Source organism: Salvelinus fontinalis, chromosome 10 (genome assembly GCF_029448725.1).
Source record: "Salvelinus fontinalis isolate EN_2023a chromosome 10, ASM2944872v1, whole genome shotgun sequence".
Classification (NCBI taxonomy): Eukaryota; Metazoa; Chordata; class Actinopteri; order Salmoniformes; family Salmonidae; genus Salvelinus; species Salvelinus fontinalis.
Window position 1 is genome coordinate 32,175,905 of NC_074674.1, and position 21,484 is coordinate 32,197,388.

General features: G+C 39.5%; 1 protein-coding gene across 2 annotated transcripts; it reads left to right on the plus strand.

Annotated features, from left to right (window-relative positions):
* Window positions 1–137: 137 nt before the first annotated feature.
* LOC129864041 (cytosolic purine 5'-nucleotidase-like) lies at window positions 138–10,077 on the plus strand. Of its 2 annotated transcripts, XM_055936585.1 has the most exons (18): window positions 144–462; window positions 3,935–4,008; window positions 4,210–4,327; window positions 4,845–4,940; window positions 6,336–6,427; window positions 6,526–6,583; window positions 6,707–6,800; window positions 6,906–6,959; window positions 7,109–7,192; window positions 7,598–7,639; window positions 7,739–7,840; window positions 7,936–8,002; window positions 8,213–8,383; window positions 8,556–8,607; window positions 8,688–8,748; window positions 8,968–9,144; window positions 9,264–9,359; window positions 9,521–10,077. In XM_055936585.1, the coding sequence occupies exons 1-18, from the start codon at window positions 299–301 to the stop codon at window positions 9,563–9,565; spliced, it is 1,647 nt and encodes a 548-aa protein (XP_055792560.1). In that variant the 5' UTR covers window positions 144–298; the 3' UTR covers window positions 9,566–10,077. The 2 variants fall into 2 exon arrangements, with proteins under 2 accessions (XP_055792559.1, XP_055792560.1); XM_055936584.1 differs by having other exon boundaries at window positions 138–462; window positions 7,598–7,840.
* Window positions 10,078–21,484: the final 11,407 nt, after the last annotated feature.

Here is a 21,484-nt window from a genome sequence, read left to right on the forward strand (position 1 = left end):
AGTATTTGCAATCTCGAGCCCAAACGCGCGTCGCCCTGTGCGTGTGTGGTGGTCTGATAACATTTTCTCTGTGTTTTAAGCCAACTTTCAGTCAGCCGTACGTACGTGTGATCAATTCATGGGCAAGATACGTAGGTCCCAGAGCATCCACACCCACTTAACTACCGAGTTACGACGTTTATGAAGGGGAGTGGTTGTTGTTTACTGACGTGTAGGGAAACTCTTTATGAACACATCTGCATATTCTACAACTTTAAATGCCTCTCCAGTTTGTAGGCTAATAGTGAGATGACAGCTAATGCTGAGGGGGATAGTGGCATCTGATATGGGTAGCCTCTCTAGAGAGGCTGAAACGGCGACGACTATGGAGGATCCGACTCAGATTGTGAGAAATCAACCTACTTCAGACCCGAGCGTTTCGCTCGATGTACCCATGCTGAAGAACAGGGACTATCAGCACAAGTGAGTTATTTAATGTAGCATAATATGCATTATGCCTTTCATTAGTGCCTAAAGAAAGTATTCAGACCCCTTGACTTTTTCCACGTCTGTTACGTTACAGCCTTATTCTAAAATTGATTAAATAAAACAATTTCCTCAGCAATCTACACACAATACCCCGTAATGACAAAAGCGAAAACAGTTTTTTTTAGAATTGTTTACAAATTCAATAAATATAAACATATCTTATTTACATAAGAATTCAGACCCTTTGCTATTAGACTCGAAATTGTGCTCAGGTGCATCCTGTTTCCATTGATCATCCTTGATGTTTCTACAACTTGATTGAAGTCCTCCTGTGGCAAATTCAATTGATTGGCACACCTGACTATATAAGGTCCCACAGTTGACAGTGCATGTCAGAGCAAAAACCAAGCCATGAGGTCGAAGGAATTGTCCGTAGAGCTCAGAGACAGGATTGTGTCAAGGCACAGATCTGGGGAAGGGTACCGAAACATTTCTGCAGCATTGAAGGTTCTAACACAGTGGCCTCCATCATTATTAAATGGAAGAAGTTTGGAACCACCAAGACTCTTCCTAGAGCTGGCCGCCCGGCCAATCTGAGCAATCGGGGGGAAATGGCCTTGGTCAGGGAGGTGTCCACGAAGCCGATGGTCACTCTGACAGAGGTCTAGAGTTCCTCTGTGGAGATGGGAGAACCTTCCAGTAGGACGACCATCTCTGCAGCACTCCACCAATTAGGCCTTTTATGGTAGAGTGGCCAGACGGAAGCCACTCCTCAGTAAAAGGCAGTTGACAGCGTGCTGGGAGTTTGCCAAAAGGCAACTAAAGACTGACTGTGAGAAACAAGATTTTCTGGTCTGATGAAACCAAGATTGAACTCTTTGTCCTGAATGCCAAGCGTCACATCTGGAGGAAACCTGGAACCATGCCTATGGTGAAGCATGGTGGTGGCAGCATTATGCTGTGGGTATGTAGGGACAGGGACAGGACGACTAGTCAGTATCGAGGCAAAGATGAATGCAGAGATCCTTGATGAAAACCTGCTCCAGAGCGCTCAGGACCTCAGACTGGGGCGAAGGTTCACCTTCAAACAGGACAACAACCCTAAGCACACCGCCAAGACAATGCAGGAGTGGCTTTGGGACAAGTCTCTAAATGTCAATGAGTGGCCCAGCCAGAGCCCGGACTTGAACCTGATCTAACATCTCTGGAGAGACCTGAATATAGCTGTGCACCAACGCTCCCCATCCAACCTGACAGAGCTTTAGAGGATCTGCAGAGAGGAATGGGAGAAACTCCCCAAATACACGTGTGCCAAGCTTATAGCGTTATACCCAAGAAGACTCGAGGCTGTAATCGCTGCCAATGGTGCTTCAATAAAGTACTGACTAAAGGGTCTGAATACTTATGTAAATGTGATGTTTCAGTTATTTTGTATAAATTTGCAAAAAATTCTAAACTGTTTTTGCTTTGTCGTTATGGGTTTTTGTGTGTAGATGGGGGGGGGGGGGGGGGGGGACTTTAATCCATTTTAGAATAAGGCTGTAATCTAACAAAATGTGCTCTGGATACTTTCCGAAGACACTGTAAGGTACACCCATATAAAATAATTTTCCAACAACTTGAAGAAAAATGATTGTAAACTTAACTGGAGAAAACGTACTTACAATATTTTACATGAGCATTTTAAACTTGAACACATTTTTTAAAATGTAGCCTACACTCAGTGGCTGATTTGCCATTCGGCAGAAGAGGCAATTGCCTCAGGCATCAAGTCATCAAGGGTCTTTGTGAGCTGAGGAGGTTCCACTAGAGGTTCTGACAATGCACAGAGAGATCTGGTAGACATACTCTTACATTACCTGCTCTCATTGGAAGACGAGTGGAGATTTGGAATGGTAGTTCAGGGAGGCCTTCTCTTTCAGACCTAGATTGTAAGAATCATCCATTTCTGTTCTTCCTCCACATTATTGGACAGCTGTTTGTCTGTGTTCTAAACGAGAAGAGCATCTCAGGTCTTCAAGTTTTCTAACCTTTATACAAATTCTCAGTTAATAAAGGTGTAAATCACACTTGGTCTAACACACTTGGGGACAATTCGATATCCTCGTACACCAGTGTTAGGTAGACTATTTCACCAATTACCGCCAGTGTCCACCATTCATAGGGTGCTTCAAACCAGATATACTCCGTCAGTAACCTTGTTCATACATCCCAGGCACTCACCGTCTCCGAGTGAATGTTCGCTCACATGAGGCTTCTTTAGCAACACACCTCCTGGACAGGAGCTGTCAGGTGAATTATTAACAGCAACCCTGTATGTTTGAGCTGGCTGCTATTGGCAAGAGCTGGAGAGGGAAAGACAGATGGGGTGAGGTGTAGGCCATTCAGACAGGAGGGAAATGGGTCTCTCTCCCAGGATGTCACTGACAGAGGCTCCATATCACCTGGTGACACAGGAAACCCTTCTGTGGTTACCCTGTCAACCTGTCATGAATGACTGAACAAAATGAATCTCTCTTTAGCTAATTAAATGCTATGTTCGGGGAACAATAAATAATGGTAGGGCTAAGGGCACTGGAGATTTCTGAATACAGCAATCTATCTCCTTTATTTAACACAATTTTTGTTATAACACATGGATTTTGTTATTACATAGGCTATCCATTACTGAAATATAAACCTGTTAATGAAGAGGGGAGTTCTGTGTGGTAGATACTAGAGAGCTGAAGTGACGTGTGAACTGTGCGACCACAGTTTCTGCTACGGCACCACTGACTGCAGAGTTTGATCAAATGCAGAGTGGGCTCATTGAGTTGAATCATGATACATTAATCATGGTACGTGACTAATGGTATAACGTCTCGGAAATCTTTGCCAATACCATAAATACAAAAAGCCTTCACCTTAAATGAACTTCCTCTAGATTAACATGACTGTCGGATACTCTTAGTGTGTCTAGCCCATGTTGTCAGGTTCGATGACAGATGTTAATAAACTATTGATATAGTGTTGTAGGATATAGAGCCCACTACGGCACTACCAACTGATTTGACTGATTGTGTAGCTGAAGATATTCTTTAATGGTTGGTCCCCAAGAGTTTAGTTAGTGAGGCATATCCCAATTTGACCAGCCCCATTAAGCTCAAGTGGAATGATTTCCATGGTTTGGAGAAATATTAGACTAAATGGCTTTTAAAAATGAAATGACAACCAATTTGATGTTGAAGCAAGTTGAGTCAAAATGAGTTCTACTCTTGAAGGTTGCAGCTGTCTTAGCCAACAGGTCAGATTTAGTGCCACATTCAACCCACACCATTCAGTCTTTATAAATGACCTTTTTACAGCTGATTGGGTATCCTGAAAAGCTTCTGCATACCCATATCAGCTTCTCAACTGACCCATGTTTGTGTCTTAGATAATCTCTCCAGAAACACCAACTGTCAGTCCTGTTTTCCTTTGATTACAGGGTGTTCGTCAATAGAAGTGTAACATTGGAGAACATCAAATGCTATGGCTTTGACATGGACTACACGCTGGCAGGTAGGTTCGTTTAGTAGCCCAGTACACCTACTCCAACAAAGAGATGTGCTTGTACTGGTAAAGGGCAAAAAAAAATCTGATTCTTTTGGGGGGAAAATATGGAAATCTAGTAGCTATGTCTCACAGATTTAAGTATATGAGCATACAAATATTGTAACATTTCCACTGATGAATGTACTGACAGTTCGTGTGTGTGTGTAGCGTATAAGTCTCCTGACTATGAGGATCTAGGCTTTGAGCTGCTCAGAGACAGGCTGGTGTCTATAGGCTATCCCCATGAGCTACTGCGTTACAACTACGACCCCACCTTCCCCACTCGGTAGGTTCTCTCATTCTGTTGATCTCACACACATTTACATACTGTTTATGTATGTTTAGTTTGGTAGTAAATAACATGACCCGGTACTCACAAAGACATTGGGTAGATGCAAACCATGGTTAGTTAGGATGGGATTCTTCATGGGAGGCTACTTATGAAATTACCCCTAACCATTCTTTTTTAAACCATTTGTGGCTCTGTGCAGTCTATTTTCTGTGTCCTTGGCCCAGGGTGACACTGCTGGAGAAACATCTGACATTTTACAATTTAATCAGTACAAACAGACCTCCTGCAGAGAGTTTCCCCAAAGGCCTGGTAACAGTATAACAAGACCGGTCAAAATAGAGGAGAAATAAAAAGTAACCTACTGATTATATCAAGAACAACCACACATCTAAAATATATAATATTGCCCTCTCCAATCCATTTCTCTCTCTGCATATCTCTGCATAACTTTATTCATCCCCATTCTCTCTCTTCCTCTTTTTCATCCCAATCGCTCCTCCCTCCTTTCTAGTGGCCTGGTGTTTGACACAATGTATGGGAACTTGCTGAAGGTGGACTCGAATGGAAACATTCTGCTGTGCAGTCATGGCTTCACATTTCTAAAAAGGTGAGTGCTACATCACAGAAAATACAATTTTGTGTGTGTGTGTGTGTGTGTGGTGATGACTTGTTCTGAGTATACTGTTTGTCATTTTGTAAAAGGTTGTCCTTGTGTCAACTGTCACTGAGAACATATCTGCCCAATCGCTTGACAAAGTCATCTAAGCAGGGAACATTTGACATTTTAGGCATTGAGCACAGAGGTTCCCAAACTTTTTTTCACTCAGGCCCACCTTCCAGCATTGGGGAACAGAGGATGTTGGAGACGAAGGGAGCTTGATCCTGACCTTGGTCAGATCTAGCTGTGAGCATGTTTCGCAGTAGGCCTACATACTGCTGTTATATTCAGCCTTCAACATAAAACAGCCCCCATTGTCCTGATTCCTTCATGGAGGACTGACAAATGACTGCAAAATATCCCCCAATAACTTGTGTTTCACAAACAACATGATACACTACAAGGTGTGCAGGAATGTTAAAAGGTTTTTCTAAACATTTAATTGGATGCAGAATAGCAGCACTGTTTTGGAATCCTTCACTTTTCCAGTGGCTTACAATGGTGATGTAGCCAGCTCACGAATATTAAAAAGTATATTTATATCCAGCACCTGGTGCCATGGGATTTGCAAATGAATGTCTATGCGTTTGTTTAGGTGTGTGTTATTGCATGATTGTGTTCCTTTTGAGTTTGTGTTGTATGTATGACTGTGTATCTTGTTTTTTATTGTGAGACTATTGATTATACTTCAGTTAGACATGTATACAGAGGGAACTTGGGCCTGCCCATCCTCCATTCATAAATCAGGCTTTAGATGCCTTTGGGATCCCCTACCAGCAGCTAAGCTATCGAGAGGCTCCAGTTGCATTTCAATTCCACTCAATATCCACTGCATCTCTGCCTCATACTCTTACAGTGAGGCAGACAGTAGTGATGCTTCAATGGCGAATGCCTGTGGATGTTTCTATCTCCAGCTCTAGATTGAACTTCAACACACCTACAAAAGCTGCAATTGACAGAATCTAAACGTGTAAATGCTGGTATTTTCAAATGACGTCGTAACATAGTCATGAGACTCAAAGAGAGGTCTTGTCATTGATGGTGCTGGTGGGTTAAGTGCACTCTGGACGTTATCTGTTGGCTCAGTGGGTTCTCCCAGAATGACTCATCATCTGGAAATGCTCCAATAGCAACTGTTTGTTGTTATTGGGGAGGTTGTCAGACCGAGTGTGTACACAGTATGCATGTTTTTGTCATGATACATGTCTTTGTATGCGTCTGTGGTTACTTCCCAGGACCACCCATATGTATGACTGTATGTCGTTTTGGAGAAAAGCGTCTGCTGAATGGCATATATTATTACTCTTAATTTGCTAGTTGTATGCATACTTTCCTTCTCTACAGGGACAAGATCCACGACTACTACCCCAACAACTTCATTCAGAGAGGCAACACTGACCGCTTCTATATCCTCAACACTCTCTTCAACCTTTCAGGTAGCAACAACAGTATTACTTTGTGTAGTTATGTACAGTCATACTGCAAATAAAGTAATGTAGAGTTACTTTGTAATGCCCTCCTGCTCCTCCCACAGAGACGTATCTGTATGGCTGCCTTGTGGAACTCTTCACCAGATGTAGCAGATATGTAAAGTGAGTGGAGCTTTTTCTCCTCCCTCTTCTTGTTGACCCTTTTTGTTTACAGTTGTGAGAATAGTAAATCATTAAAAAGTGAATAATGTGACTGTCGTTTCTCTGCTTTTTTGTTTATCCAAGCTGCCAGAAAGGCTTCAAACATGGTGACTTGTTCATGTCATTCAGAAGTATGTTCCAGGATGTTCGAGATGCAATGGACTTTGTTCATGATACGGTTAGCATTATACTGTACATACCATGCCATCCCGACACATAGACAGTAATGTTTCATAATGTGTGTATGTCTTTGTGTAAAGACTGACTCCTTTTTGTCATATAGGGCATTCTGAAGGAAAGCACTCTGAAGAATTTGGATAAATATGTCGTCAGAGATGTGAGTGAAAATAACTTTGAAACTCCCTCAATTGATTGCTGTTCCATATTGGATAACCTTTATGGATACAGGATATTGTCAAAGTGCTTTGGACATAATTTCTCTATCCAGATGAAATTTCCCTCTCCTTTACTTCCTTCTCTTTACAGCCAAACTTGCCTGTTCTACTGACTCGCATTAAGGAGGTGGCCAAAGTGTTCCTGGCGACCAACAGTGACTACAACTACACAGAGGTCAGATGTTAATGTTGCATGGTTTCATGGCACATGATGTCCATGTTATTCTATAAAGGATGTCCATTCTATTCAATACACGATGTCCATTCTATTCTATGAATGATGTCCATTGTATTCAATACATGTCCATTCTATTCTATACATGATGTCCATTCTATTCAATACATGATGTCCATTCTATTCTATGAATGATGTCCATTGTATTCAATACATGTCCATTCTATTCTATACATGATGTCCATTCTATTCTATGAATGATGTCCATTGTATTCAATACATGTCCATTATATTCTATACATGATGTCCATTCTATTCTATGAATGATGTCCATTGTATTCAATACATGTCCATTCTATTGTATTATTTTTCATACGAAGGATGTGTCTTTGTTCTTTTCCTTAGGCTATCATGAAATACTTGCTCGAAACTCCACCAGATGCCAAGGTTAGTCTAGGTGTCTCCAGTTTCAAATTAAGGAAAAAGGTTTTGGGGAACAAATTAACATTGATTGTAATGAACATTTCAATATTTTTTTCTTATAAGAACCCAAAGAAACAGTGGCGTGCATTCTTTGACCTTGTCGTCGTGGATACCAGGAAGCCACTGTTCTTTGCAGAGGGAACTGTGCTGAGACAAGTGGACACAGTAAGGCCCTTTGACTCAGCATCACATGGTGTGTATAGAAAACATCCTTTAACACACCACACAATTAGATAAATGTTCTAATCTATCCAACATAGAACACAGGGAAGCTCCGCATCGGAACATACACTGGAGACCTCCAGCATGGAACAGTCTACTCTGGAGGCAAGACTTTTCCATTTTCATATTGTTAAAAAAAGGTAATATATTCTAGGAAGAGGGACAGAGAGGAAATGGGAAGATAGGAGAAAGGGATTAAGATGGGAGAGGAATAGTCAGTTTCACCCATCTTGGTTTCAGTGGGTGTCACATCCCGTCAACTTTCTATCCTCTTATCTGTCCATTTCTCCCTCCATCTGTCTCTCCTCCCTGCAGGCTCCTCAGACATTGTATGTGACCTGCTGGATGTGAAGGGGAAGGACATCCTTTATGTGGGGGACCACATCTTTGGGGACATCCTGAAGTCCAAGAAGAGGCAAGGTTGGAAGACCTTCCTGGTGGTGCCTGAGCTGGCCAAGGAGTTGCAGGTGTGGACAGAGAAGAGTCGTAAGTACAAACATGGTCTACCTCCTCTTCCTGACCTCAGTGACCCTAACACTGACATATCATATACCATACACAGATATCAAATGGCCACTTTGCATACATTTTGTTAGGTCATGTAATCTTGAAGTTGAGGCCATTGAGGTTTTGACGAGTGTTTCGCTTTTTTCTCAAGATCTCTTTGAAGAGCTGAAGCATCTTGATGTGTTTTTAGCTGAGTTGTACAAGTGAGTGGGCATTTCCTCTGTTCTATGAGTGACACTTGTCTAGTATTGCATTTGTTAGTCTGACTGGCCTTTCCCCTCAGGCACCTGGACAGTAGCTGTCGAGAGTGCCCAGACATCAGTGCCATTCAGACCAGGATCAAGGTAAACCATGCCCACTGACACACAATCCCTCTCTGAGAAATGCTCTAATACATCCACACACCGTCCACCAAGGTTATGTTTTTATGTGCTTCCCAGTCATATTTATCTGAAATGTTATCATAATTACACCTGAGTGAGAATTTTTTTTGTCTGGCTTTGTGTTTTTCAATGTGTGGCTAACTGCATTTTGTGACTATGCCTCTGTCTTGTGTCTTACAGGTGGTGACCTATAGGATGGATCTTTCCTATGGCCAGATGGGCAGCCTGCTGCGGAGTGGCTCAAGACAGACTCTGTTCGCCAGCCAGCTCATGCGTTACGCTGACCTGTACTCTTCCACCTGCATTAACCTGCTCCACTATCCCTTCAGTTACCTGTTCAGAGCCCAATCTGTCCTGGTGAGTTTCAGTTCAGATATGCCTGTGATAATAACAGGGACATGCATCTACTCTTTCATCAAATACCTTGCTGAAATTACCATGAAAAAACAAGGATTTCCCCCCATGATGCTGTCCAGATGCCCCATGAGTCCTCAGTGGATCATCACCCTCTTAACTTCCCCTCACCTGAGTTCTCCGCTCTGGATCATGTCCAGAAGATAGCTGAAGCCAAGGTTTGACACTCATACCTACACTTGCAGCTATCTGTTATTTACAAATGTTGCGTTTTCTGTTGAAATAAACAGTCTAGATTTAAGCCCTGAAAAAGTATATCTTTGTTGTCTCTATCTTCATTGTCCATATTGATTTTAAAATATAGACTTTCTTTTCTTAGAGGGCGAGTGAAGAAGATAACACAGTGGAACTGAAAGACATGTGAGGATGTATTTACCAAAACAATTATTCTGTTATTCCGAATGTTCCTCCATATGTCAAAAAAGGTGGCTGTGTGTTTTTTTTTGACTGGCAATTAATTCTATCTGCTTTTTAATAGACAACAATATAATCAAATGTATAGCGCCACCTGCTGGAAGACAGTTTCATAACTCGTTTTTTGACAGTATGTCAAGGGGGGAAGACGTAGATATGTCACTGATTCTAGGTTACTGTATAAGTTAATATTTGTTATTATTAATCTGTTTTTGTGTGTGCTTATCTATTTAACTACAGTACTTTTACACATCCTATTTGCAATACTGATTTTGTTCCATGTGCAAATGTATATTAACTTTAATGAGCATGGAAACTGAAACATGCTCAGTGACCATTTAAATGTCAAGTGTTTGTGGTATATTATTATGCAGGTTGGCTCATGTATGAATAAGTATGTAACTAGCCCTGTGGTGCGTGACCATGGTTAGGTGGATTTATTAAAATGATAACACAAACCTATCTGACAAAAAAACGAAAATAATTACGCTCTCTTGTTGGCTACTCTTCATACCCTACTTTGTATTAGAAGCCTACCCTAGCCTATGGGGGGTATGTAATTAGGTGATCATCCTAAAGGTTAATAAATAAAATAAAAGAATGAGTCCAAAACATTTATCCGTTCTATAACGGTGAAACAAAATTACAGCGTAATTTCAACAATAATTTGAATGTAACAAACAAGGCTCTTGAGGCGTACTGACGCCCTCTGCCCATTGGATGGCAGCAAATCGCTGTTCTCTGCCAAACACTTGCAACCCACTGTATGCAAACCTATGGGCGGGACGTCATTTTTATAATTCAGACTTGCCACTGGGCGCACTCTGGTTGAATCAATGTTATTTCTACCTAATTTCAATGAAATTACGTTGAACCACCGTGGAATAGACGTTGAATTGACGTCTGCTCAGTGGGTTGTAAACGCACTATAAACTAAATTTGTTTCTTCCACATTCAAAGTCAATTACATGGATTAAAAAGCTTTTACCCTTTAAAGCACTGGTCCATTGAAATGTGAAGTGAATAATACAATTGAATAAATCAAATGACAAGAATATTGAATGTGCAAATAGGTATACCGCATAATATTGTGGTGCAAGCGTGTGCTGCTGGCCCAATGCACGTTTTTTAACTTGCCTCTCGCCAAATCGTAAAAAATCCGACATCCGATTACTGCATTTCCTGTCAAAATAGTTTTCTGTAGGATTTGCTTTTGGTAATACAGATTCATAGGCAGCAATTTTACCACGTTACCTATAAGTGTTCATTGGCCTATGACATTTGTATTGCCTAGTAATCATTCTTTACGTTTTCAGCAGATTGAAGTTATTTATTTAACCAACCTTCAAATGATTAAACACATGTAGCCCTAGTTATAGGGTATTGAATACATGGCACACATGTAGTAACCGAGGCCTAACTGGTATTTACTGGTTGAAAACAAATGGCATACTCTTCTGGTAGCCTTTTAACTGCAAAAGGTGGCCCCAAAGATGGGTGATGTTCGGGAACACGGGCGCATAACGTGTGTCCACGTTGCCTCCTCGTTATTCCCGGGGGGCTCTTTCTATAGAATAACCAATCACTACAGTTAGCCTTGAGTATAGTGACTATAACTACACAATATTTAATTGCATATCATTCCTTTTCAAGAAAAAAAACTGTCAATGTGGCCTTTACAAGTTGACCTTTAAATAAATTAAATATTAATGATTATTTAACTTTACATGAAGAAAAATGTTCAATGATTCATCAAATTATTCAGATTCAATGTAATAACTCCCCATTTTCTAAATAATGATTTAAAGGAAATTAAGTCGGAGATCTAAAGAAAGTTCCAGCACTATGACAACAGTTCATATTAATCTAATGATTACAATTTTGCAGTTTTATTTTTTTGATCAAATAAACATAGGCAATCCCATGCTAACAGAGCAGACCAACACAAAACTCTGATTAAAACATTTTATTTACTACACACAACACATACACTCACTCAAAAGCATCACTTTAAACATTCCGAGACTTAACATTAACATAACTTGTTTTTTAATGAATCATTTGGAGTACACTGTCTCACACAGCCTTGTGAGTCCTCTGTATAACTAGCTAATTAACTAATTAATTTATCCTCTGCAGTTAAAGGGGTATAGTATGTGTTGCCTGCTCCACACAAGTGGTGCTCCCAAGCACTAACCTGTTGGATTCAGTGCAGGACGCTCAGTGTTCTACCCAGTCAGGTATGACTGCAGACGCACCACCATCCCGCATTCCAGGATTTCCCAGAAAGCCTTGCAAGCAAGCCTCAACAGGTCACATTCTTCACTCTGGGGGAATTTCGCAGTCAAGTGGCTGAGATAGATCTGCTCCACCTTACTAATACTGTCTGACTTCAATGTGAAATCAAATCAAGTCACTTTTCCATTGACAAAGCCTGGGAAAGTAGCTGCAGAAACATCAAATAGGCTCAGTGACAGAAAAGGCATAACCCAAATATATTAATGGGGTTTTATTTTTTAAATAGAAAGATAGAAATAACAGTGGGCAGGCATTACACTGATCAAGGTGCTTGAGATTTGAGATTTTCTCCAACACTAAAACTTTTTCTCTGTACCATTAAGAAATAGTTGACTCGTCCACTGAAAGTGAATTGCATTTGGCAGTTGACTGTTTGCTTAAACATACATTTGATTTAGTTATGAGCAAAAAAATACTAGAGTTTATGATTTTGAAGCATAACATAATTTGCTGATGACACTCACAACCAACTAACCTAGCAGTCTGATCCTTTTGAAGGTCTCTCAGATGAGAGCCACACACACACACACACACACACACACAGGAGCGCTCCCTGAGCCCCCATCCCAGCTCACCCCATCCCCCACCACCAGCAAACACTGAACAGGACCTGCCTCCCTGCATTCCTCCAGAACACTCCCCTCCCCCACCGACCTGCCTGCCACCACAAAGGATGCTCAAACACACACATCAATTCTCCCCTATTTAACATTTTCTCATTTACTTTGGGGGAACTTACACGTGGGTACACAGCAACATACTTTTACTAAGTTACTGTATACTACTTTCGAATCCAGCTTTAAGACACAAAAAGTGAAGCCTTCAAGAGCTATTTTTAAAATGTGAGATATTTTAGAAAACAAAGAATTTGAATACAAAGTAAATACACCAAATGTATTTTGTCTTGCCTTTAACTACATTGAAATATTATCAGTCAGTATTTTGTAAGTCATTTATTTCCTAATGTATACAGCTATGCTGTACATAGATGTTTTATTTTCCACTATAACTACGTGGAACATGTCCACACACTTTTTTATTTATTTTTATTTTACCGTTATTTTATTTTACCAGGTAAAATAAAACTTAAGATACTACTTAGGATACTTGAGTGAGGTAAATAAAACGTTTTACTGTGCTGTGTAGGCTACTTTTAGTTGATCCTGTTCTAAGTAAAGCACACTGTGGCCACATAGTTCACAAGAGGTGACTACGATTGATTTATGAATTACTTCTAATACTTCTGAAACATCAACATTGAAATCAATAAAACTATTCCTGTCTCTCCCACCATCCCCTTACCACCAATTCAGAAAGAGCTGAGGCCAAATGCTATGACAATACTATTGCACTGCTAGAATGAATGATACAGTAGTGCAACATTGTCAAAGCAGCTGACCTCAGCATGTCAGCACGTGGACAGCCATTCTCAGTTGCCAATAGAAGAGAACCAGCTAAAGCTAAACCACTTTTACATAAGCAGCAATGTGTAACTTACATTTCCATTAATAGTTTGGACATTACTTAGGTGGATAGATAACCATAAAATAGAATCTACATTCAAATCTAACTGTTTTTCAGATACCTGTACACACCAAAGGTCAAATGATGATGCCTGTAAAATACTGTCTAATTGACTTGTATCATGTGGGCACAATAATATAAATCAAAAGCTATAAAGCTGTACTGACTAAACATCTTCTGAGTGGTTCAACTTCAGAAACATCACAATCTTTGTAAAGAAGTTATTAAGGAGCCTTGTATTTAGTGTTCCTGTAGCCTCACACACAGACACATGTGTAGGCCCCTCATATTTGTTGCCTGTCAACTCAGAGGGGTTAAGACTGAGGGAGGTGTAGGTCTCCGTTTCATCAGCCAATGCCCTTTTAATATTGCACTGCTCATCTCAATACTCAGTAGTACAATAGAAAAGGGGCAATGGACGACAACATGGACACCATCAGCCTCATCTGAAGCTAGCAGTGCTTCTTACTCCAATCCTGTTCCTCCATGACACTGTCAAACAAGCACTGGCTGATCAACTCTGACCTGTAAATCACTGACCCAGTTTAAAAACAAGAATAGGCTACTACTCTATACCTTCATGTTGATTTGTAACTTCACAAAATATTCAATGTTAAGAGAGACTCATTAAAGTTAACACCAAGTAGTCCAGGAAATGCAGCAATTTGAAAAAGGAAAATAATCAAAGTTATCAATAAGTATAGTTTCTGGAGACAACTCAGAAAAGAACATGCACTTTGCTGACAAATCTTATCAAGTTGACTACCTGCCCTCTCTCGCAAACAATTTTTAAAGGAGGCTAATTTTACCAGAACTAGATAAGCTGAAAGCATCATTATCACATACAGATAAAGTATCTTAATTTGATCACCCTGTTGCAGGAGAACATTCCTGCAATGCAGGAAATGTAGAACATGTCATCAGTTTAAAAAGGCTTCTGAAGTTTTTAATTTACATTTTGATATTTCAGACTTGATTTTGCCTTATGAAAAATGAAAATGTCAGTTTTTTTCCCTTACGAAAATTTCCCCTACTAAAATGTCCATTAATTACAATCCACATAATAATTCACATTTCCTGTTGCTGCAGGATCATTTTCTTGCTGTAGAAAACTGGCTCAAATTAAGATCCTACATATGTAGACTTAACATGTTAACTATTTTAATTAATTTCCCTTTAGTACAAAATATGCAAACATTTTTCTATCATCTAATTATTCTATATAGGTTGAATTGTGCCAATATAATTTTAAGATTTTAATTTTAAAAGAGGCAACATGAAAAAGGGAAGTTTTTCTTCACACTCAACTGAAAGAAGAATGGTTTTCCAAGAATCATGACTAGTTCTAATGAAATGTATTCTAATTCTGAGAACAGTGGGACATGTTGCTACTGTGCAACATTTTCATTTGACTTTGTACTCATAAATTAATCTGGCACATGTATTATTTGTTCACTTTTGTGTTTAGACTTAACTCAACAACCAGCCCTTTATTATGCCTATATTTTGTATTACATGTGCAACAAAATAGAAACTCAGAGGTAGGCAATTTAAAAGTTAATCAAACATGTACAAAATATAAAAGAATATCATTGGTCGGCAATTCAGGCGAAAACCTTTGAACATTGCATTTCGCTCAACTCATGAAACTCATCTACAGCAGCTTGTGAATAGCCTACCTTAGGCCCTATAATATAATACACGTGTTATTACATTATAACGAGTCAAATGAAAACTATGGAAAATGGCTAAATTAATAGCCTGTAACCGAGCCTACGTTTGTTGCACCGCAGTTGTCCCCATGCATTACAATGACATAATTCATATATTTCACTAATGCCTAATACCAACAGAAAATGCACAAACTTGTCAACGAACCTTTTTGTTTTTCTAGAGCTTTCAACTTCTATATCAATAGGATAATTATCAGTAGCAGCAGGAATTGAAACAATCTGCAAACCAAGAGTGACAGCTCTCTCACTACCACGTAGACGACTTGTTACATTGTAGCCTGCATTGACTAAGCACAATTCATGATGGTGAATGTCCCTCGCAATTATTATATCTATAAAATAATTGATACATCGATTTAGGACTAAACATGCATTTTTCCTGGTTAATCCAGCAATACGAAATCACAAGCTGGTCGAATCTTGTAGAGGGAGCCCTTCCTTGCCCAGTATTTAAAGCAAGGTCCTGATGCGCAAGAAAATTATAAGTCTTTCTTGATTTTGTCTTTCCTTAATTATATAAAAAAAATATTTAGATCACTCCCATCTCCACCCTTCCCAACTTCCCAGTTTCGCCCTGAGCTCCCGCCATTTCCACCCAATGCTACTCACACAGAGGACCCCCCAAATTCATGAATGGTAGGCTACCTAGCCAAGGGAGGGACAATCAATCCGTTAGGCAAAGAAGGAAAAGTTGACCAAAAAATATAGGGACAAACCCCACTATTAGCCACACCTATGTGTCCGCTACAATTGCAATTCTCCCCGTAATTTCCAAACGCGTTTGTATAAAAACATTTCTCTCGCGCTTGTAGATAAAATAGCAAATCTTTCATGCACAACCGCACGACCTCCCAGATCCAGACTCCATTTTTGACTACTTGACATTCAGAGGCTGCCGGAGCAAATTCCTCGTTTGCATGCCTTCTACTGATTGGCTTCTTCTTGCGCTAGTCTTTGCCATATGATAAGCCATTGGTTTAGTTTCGGGGTGTTCAACGTTTTTATCGGTTCCTGGATTGGTCACATACAAGGAGCGCCACAGCCTGTACCGAAGTCATGATTAAGTATCTTCCATTCACAAATTTCTCATCACCATTACTTTTCAGTATGCGGTTATTCTATCAACCTTTTCGAGCGTAAAAGTCGCACACGCTTTTAAAAGGTATTATAACAGGAATAAATAATGGCATCGCCTAATGATTATAATTATGCTTGTGGATGTTATTACTATAATTTGAACATCACCTCTAAGACTAGCTTTAGGACATAAATGAACCTCAACCACACTCAATATGTGAATAAACTAGCCTAGCCAATAATAAACAGTTATTTGTGATTAAATAAATAACCTCATATTTAAATGTTATGATTATTTTTGTCAGAGATATAGCTAGCTGTAGATATGTGGATATAAACTACATGTTATGCCCATCTAATTGCCTAGATTTAGCTAATGACACTTGACTCCTACACACTTTTGCACACCCAGCCATGCCACTCAAATAAGCGCATTATACATTTGTCAATTCTTAAAAACACCCAAAAGAATATGGGTAATTTGAACTCAAAATTGTGACTGTTTTCTCTAATAGTGATGACTGTTTGAATTGTTTCAGGAGTTGAACATAGGTTTTGGGGGGCTCTGGGGTTGATTTATAACTGTGGAGTGGACCAGTGGGGGCGGTCCCACTGGGCACTGGAACCCGTGCAAAGTTTTGATTGACGCCTGGAGGAGGGTAGCGGACTGTGAAATCGGGCATTCCTGACCAGGGGAGCTGAAATAATGGTATTGTCCAGTGGGAGAGGGCGCACTTTTCACTCCCCACTCCACCCCACCCAACTCTGAAGGGATCTGATTGTGCAGCCAATCAGCAATTAAAATAAAATAAATGAAGGCGGTGCATGATGAATTCAGAGGGGTTTAGAGGAGGCCAGGGATGCTCTCCATCTGTTTGTTTACACGCTGCCATTAAACACCACAGAAGAGGAGTTATTTGTCTCAATGTCTCTCTTTCTCACTCATCTCGCTCTATAAAGCAGCAGGCTACTGAAAGTCTCCTCCACCACTCCTTAGTTCAACAGAAATAGTCAGATCAAACTGTTTTCTATATGCAAAGAGGAACACATAAAACAGTCATGAATATTGATTCATGCTCCCAATATAGACTTTGAAGAGTTTGTAAAAGATTCTACTCAAAAACATTTCTTGATAGCAAGTCTCTGTTGCCCCCCAGAACTCATTCCTCCCACTTTGACCCTGTCCTAAAAGCACTGCTGGTTGACTTAACTTCACCCAACTTTTAACATAAATCCAATGACATGGTAACATTAGAAAAATGAGGTTGATCTGAAGTCTGTGCCCGGTGGGTGGCTTGGTATGGGATGTAGCTAGTATCAGTAATGTAGACCAAAGAGCTCATTACAAATGATCACTACCATCAGTTTGGTTCAATTTTGAAAACTGACACAGAACCTGAATAGAAAAACATCTCTATTTTTATGAACATATACTGATAGTTGAAGCAATTTTACATTGATACATCAGATCAGTCTATGAAAGAGATTAGAGGTGAAGCTAGAGAAATTGAAAGGTGTTGAAGTATTTGACAAGATACTGACCAATTTTAAGTAACCTCACCAATAAACTTTATTGCTGGTCCGAGAGAGACATGCCATGGACGGCAAATAAGAGGTATTGATGGGAAAACATTTGTGGAACTGCATTTATGGATACCTAAGGGAGAGAGAAGAGCAGGACAGAGAATGAGATTAGTATTGAGAGTAAAATGTATCCCAGTTTTAGAATAGAGAAACTTTCATGTATCATCCTAATAGTATCCGGAATATCCACTGCAAACTTTCTAAGGATTTATACAATAAAGAATAAGCATCTGTTCTATCCTCTGTTAAATTGTTTGTACCAAGGAGTTAGACCAGACGACCACCACCTCTTTAGGCAAGAAAGTTTGTCCAATGAGGGTCTGGCAGTATCTAACCCCTACACTTTAACTTTCAACTCAGGAACAGACTCAAGTGTCTCAGCTTCAACAGAAGCCTTGTACATATAATATATTACTTGCATTGAAATTGGTTTAATGACTTCAATATAAACTTTTAAGCATTGAAAACACACGTTTGAGTGTTTCTTGTCATCAAATCAAATTTTTAAACATTCAGAAAGTTGATTTACGTTAGCCGAAATATGAAAGGATATTGTTTAAATATGATAATTAACATGTGATATCAACATTGCTTATCAAAATGGCTGAAGCTTGAGTTTGTGGCACTAACAAAACAAGATTAGAGCACTAATGTATATACTCATGTATTATAATAAAACCAATTAATAATTAGGTGGGTGCTTATTTGTCCTATTTCACACACGTACAACTGTGTATTATATGCATGTGTGAATTGGTAATGTTATTTTTTGCATATCCCAACACCCTTGGAAAGTGGGATCACGGCCAGTCTTGTTCATTTTATTATTTCAACTATCCTTATCAGTGTTATTGTCCTTATCATTACATTCAAAATACTTAAGGAATCGAATAATATATTAGTAAAATTAACTAACTTATAATTAAATGTACTTATTTGTGGCAGAATACCACTGATATAATAATGTATTTGTATAGTCTTGTACAGGTTTTCAAGCAAGATATGTTCTGTTCTTCCTGTGCAAAGTGGTAACTTTAAAATCATTTTGTAAGACTATTTCATTCATTGTCTGCTCTTTGCTATTATATCTTTAGCTCTTCAACATAACTACATTTGTTATAAATGTATACTGATGTCGTTCATGTGATCAAGGATCCAGAAAGAACATTAATGAAACGTTTAATTTAAACTCCTTGATGTGATGAGAACATCTTTAGTAAGATGTTTTGAGTACTTTCATTGAAAACAACAATATGCCTCTTTTGATTAAATAATTAACTTTTTGATGTAATGTTTAACTCAAAACAAACTTCGAGAACGAACTCACTTTGGTTTTTTTGGAAGGGCAATTGTATTTGGTTGAAAAGGAATATCCTTCCCAAAATAATAGATATATTTTAAGATAACGAAATACGTGTTTTCCAACATGTCACAGGGTTTCTGAGGTGTATTTCCTTACAACTAAACTAAATAATTACCCAAATGTTTTAATTTTCAAAAGGCAGATTTAGAATAAAACTGGTAATTGATCATTTCTATTTTCAATATTTGGGCAATTTACTGTTCCAACAGATGTTGAAAAAAAAGGTTGCAAACATATTCAAGGTTTAATGTAGGCTGTATGGAAAAGCTTTGCCAAGTGTCTGTCTTAAATGGTTGGTGACATCATGGATAGAAATTCCCTGCTATTTGTGCATTACAAATAGAAGGAATTGGGAATAAAATCACCTACCCAGTTTTAGTTTTGTCTTATATATGTACAGTTCGATACATTGAAATGATATCTTCATGAACTTTACCTATTATGGTAATGGGTTTAGAAGAAAATAAAGACATCCAAGCCAATAATTAACAGCCTAATCCAATAGCATGACTGGAGAGTGCGAATCCTGAAACATGTTGTGCAATAATCAGCCAGTCCCGTTTCCATGCTTTGATTCTAAACTCTGAACTGTGATGTCTCATGGGGGCTGAGAGGATCCTTTTAAACATGAGTTATTGTTCCCTATTTTTTTCCCAAACTCCCTTCCTCAGAAAGTGTACCTCCCGTCTCCCTCTGCCCTTTAACCTCACCCAACCCCCATCTACCGTCTCTCTTCAGATTCCCTCTCATCAGGAGAAAGGCAAACAACTGTGATGGATAGTCATTGATAATTTCCCACCAAAAAAGGTTAATGGATTCGTGTGTGTATGGGAGGTGTGGGGGTGGGGTGTTCCCCATCTTTTCTCACGCAGAGCGTAGACCCCACCTCCAGTACTTCGAGTAGACATTCCAGCTGTGTGGGTGGCACTGCCTTTTGCAGCGTCTCCAACCACCATATGGAGAGGTTCTGAAGTTCAGCGCCACAGAAAACACCTACCTCTGTTTCACCAGGCGCTTGGGAGTGTTGATTTGTAACGTAGTTATGGTTGAACGGTGAAGATGTGCGGGAAGCGTTTCAGGGTTAAAATTTTAAAAAGTTCATAAAACTGACTAATTGACCAAAGAATAGTTGTTCATTTGTCGACAGGAGTAACTAGCAATGCGAGTGATTACTTATTGTTTAGTCAATCCCATTGCATTTGTATCAAAGCAGAAGATGGACATTATACAAGTAATTTTAATCAATAGATTGTTCATTTCATTTATTTTACTGTAATGGTTTGAACAATAAATAAATGTTTTGTAACATACACCAGATAGGTGCAGTGAAATGTGTTTTACAGGGTCAGCCATAGCAGTATGGCACACCTTGCTAAAGTGCACATAATTTTGCTCGGGTATGCAAACCAGCGACCTTTCGGTTACTGGCCCAACGCTTTAACCGCTAGGCTACCTGCCACCCCAAATAGAACAGATCCTAGTTTAAAATCCCTCTACCCTGTTGCAAAAAAACAACAACACAATCACCAATGGATTGTTGAAGTCTTGTAAGAATGGTATTTTACAAATAAGTATATAACAGCCAACACAACCTATGGCTCTTCCGCTCTTTGGTGTACGCCAAGATTGTTTTCCTTCCGCTGGGTAACCGTTTGGAGCAGAGTCCAAAGGATGAAAACTCAACCCCATTAACTGAACTTCAGAGGAATTCCTCACTTTACATGCGGAATGCACTTAGGGTCAGAGGGCAAAGGGCCAGAAGGGAATCCACCCACGCCCAGGCAGGCTAACCTGATTTAAACAAGCCTGGAATGCCAGGCTGCAGGACAGGAGTGGAGGGGACGTGAAGAAACCTCTTCCATTTGCATGGGTCACGACCAGCACATGTATGCACAGTTTTATAGTAGGCTATACCCGAGTTGCGTACTAACAACCATTGTTGTAGGTTTACTCTTGTACCGGAGTTTGCAAAAGTTATGGTAAAGGCAGACAAGACTGTAAAATGTTATTACTGAACAATAAACATGCTGTCATTGAGTATGATGTTCATCATTCTGTTTTTGACCATAATAAGTTGACATGAGTGATGTCATTGTCAAAACATGTCTTCTTGGTAGATTGAAAATAAGGATTTGGCTGAGAACCTTACTCAAGAGTAAATCAGTCCTCAATCTACTCAGTGGTTGGCTAGTTCTTGGGCTGCTCTTGTACCGGTCTTATGTGAAAATTAATGTGAAAGGGACCTCTTCACACAGAACCCTACATTCCAATGGTGGGTTGACTTATTTTA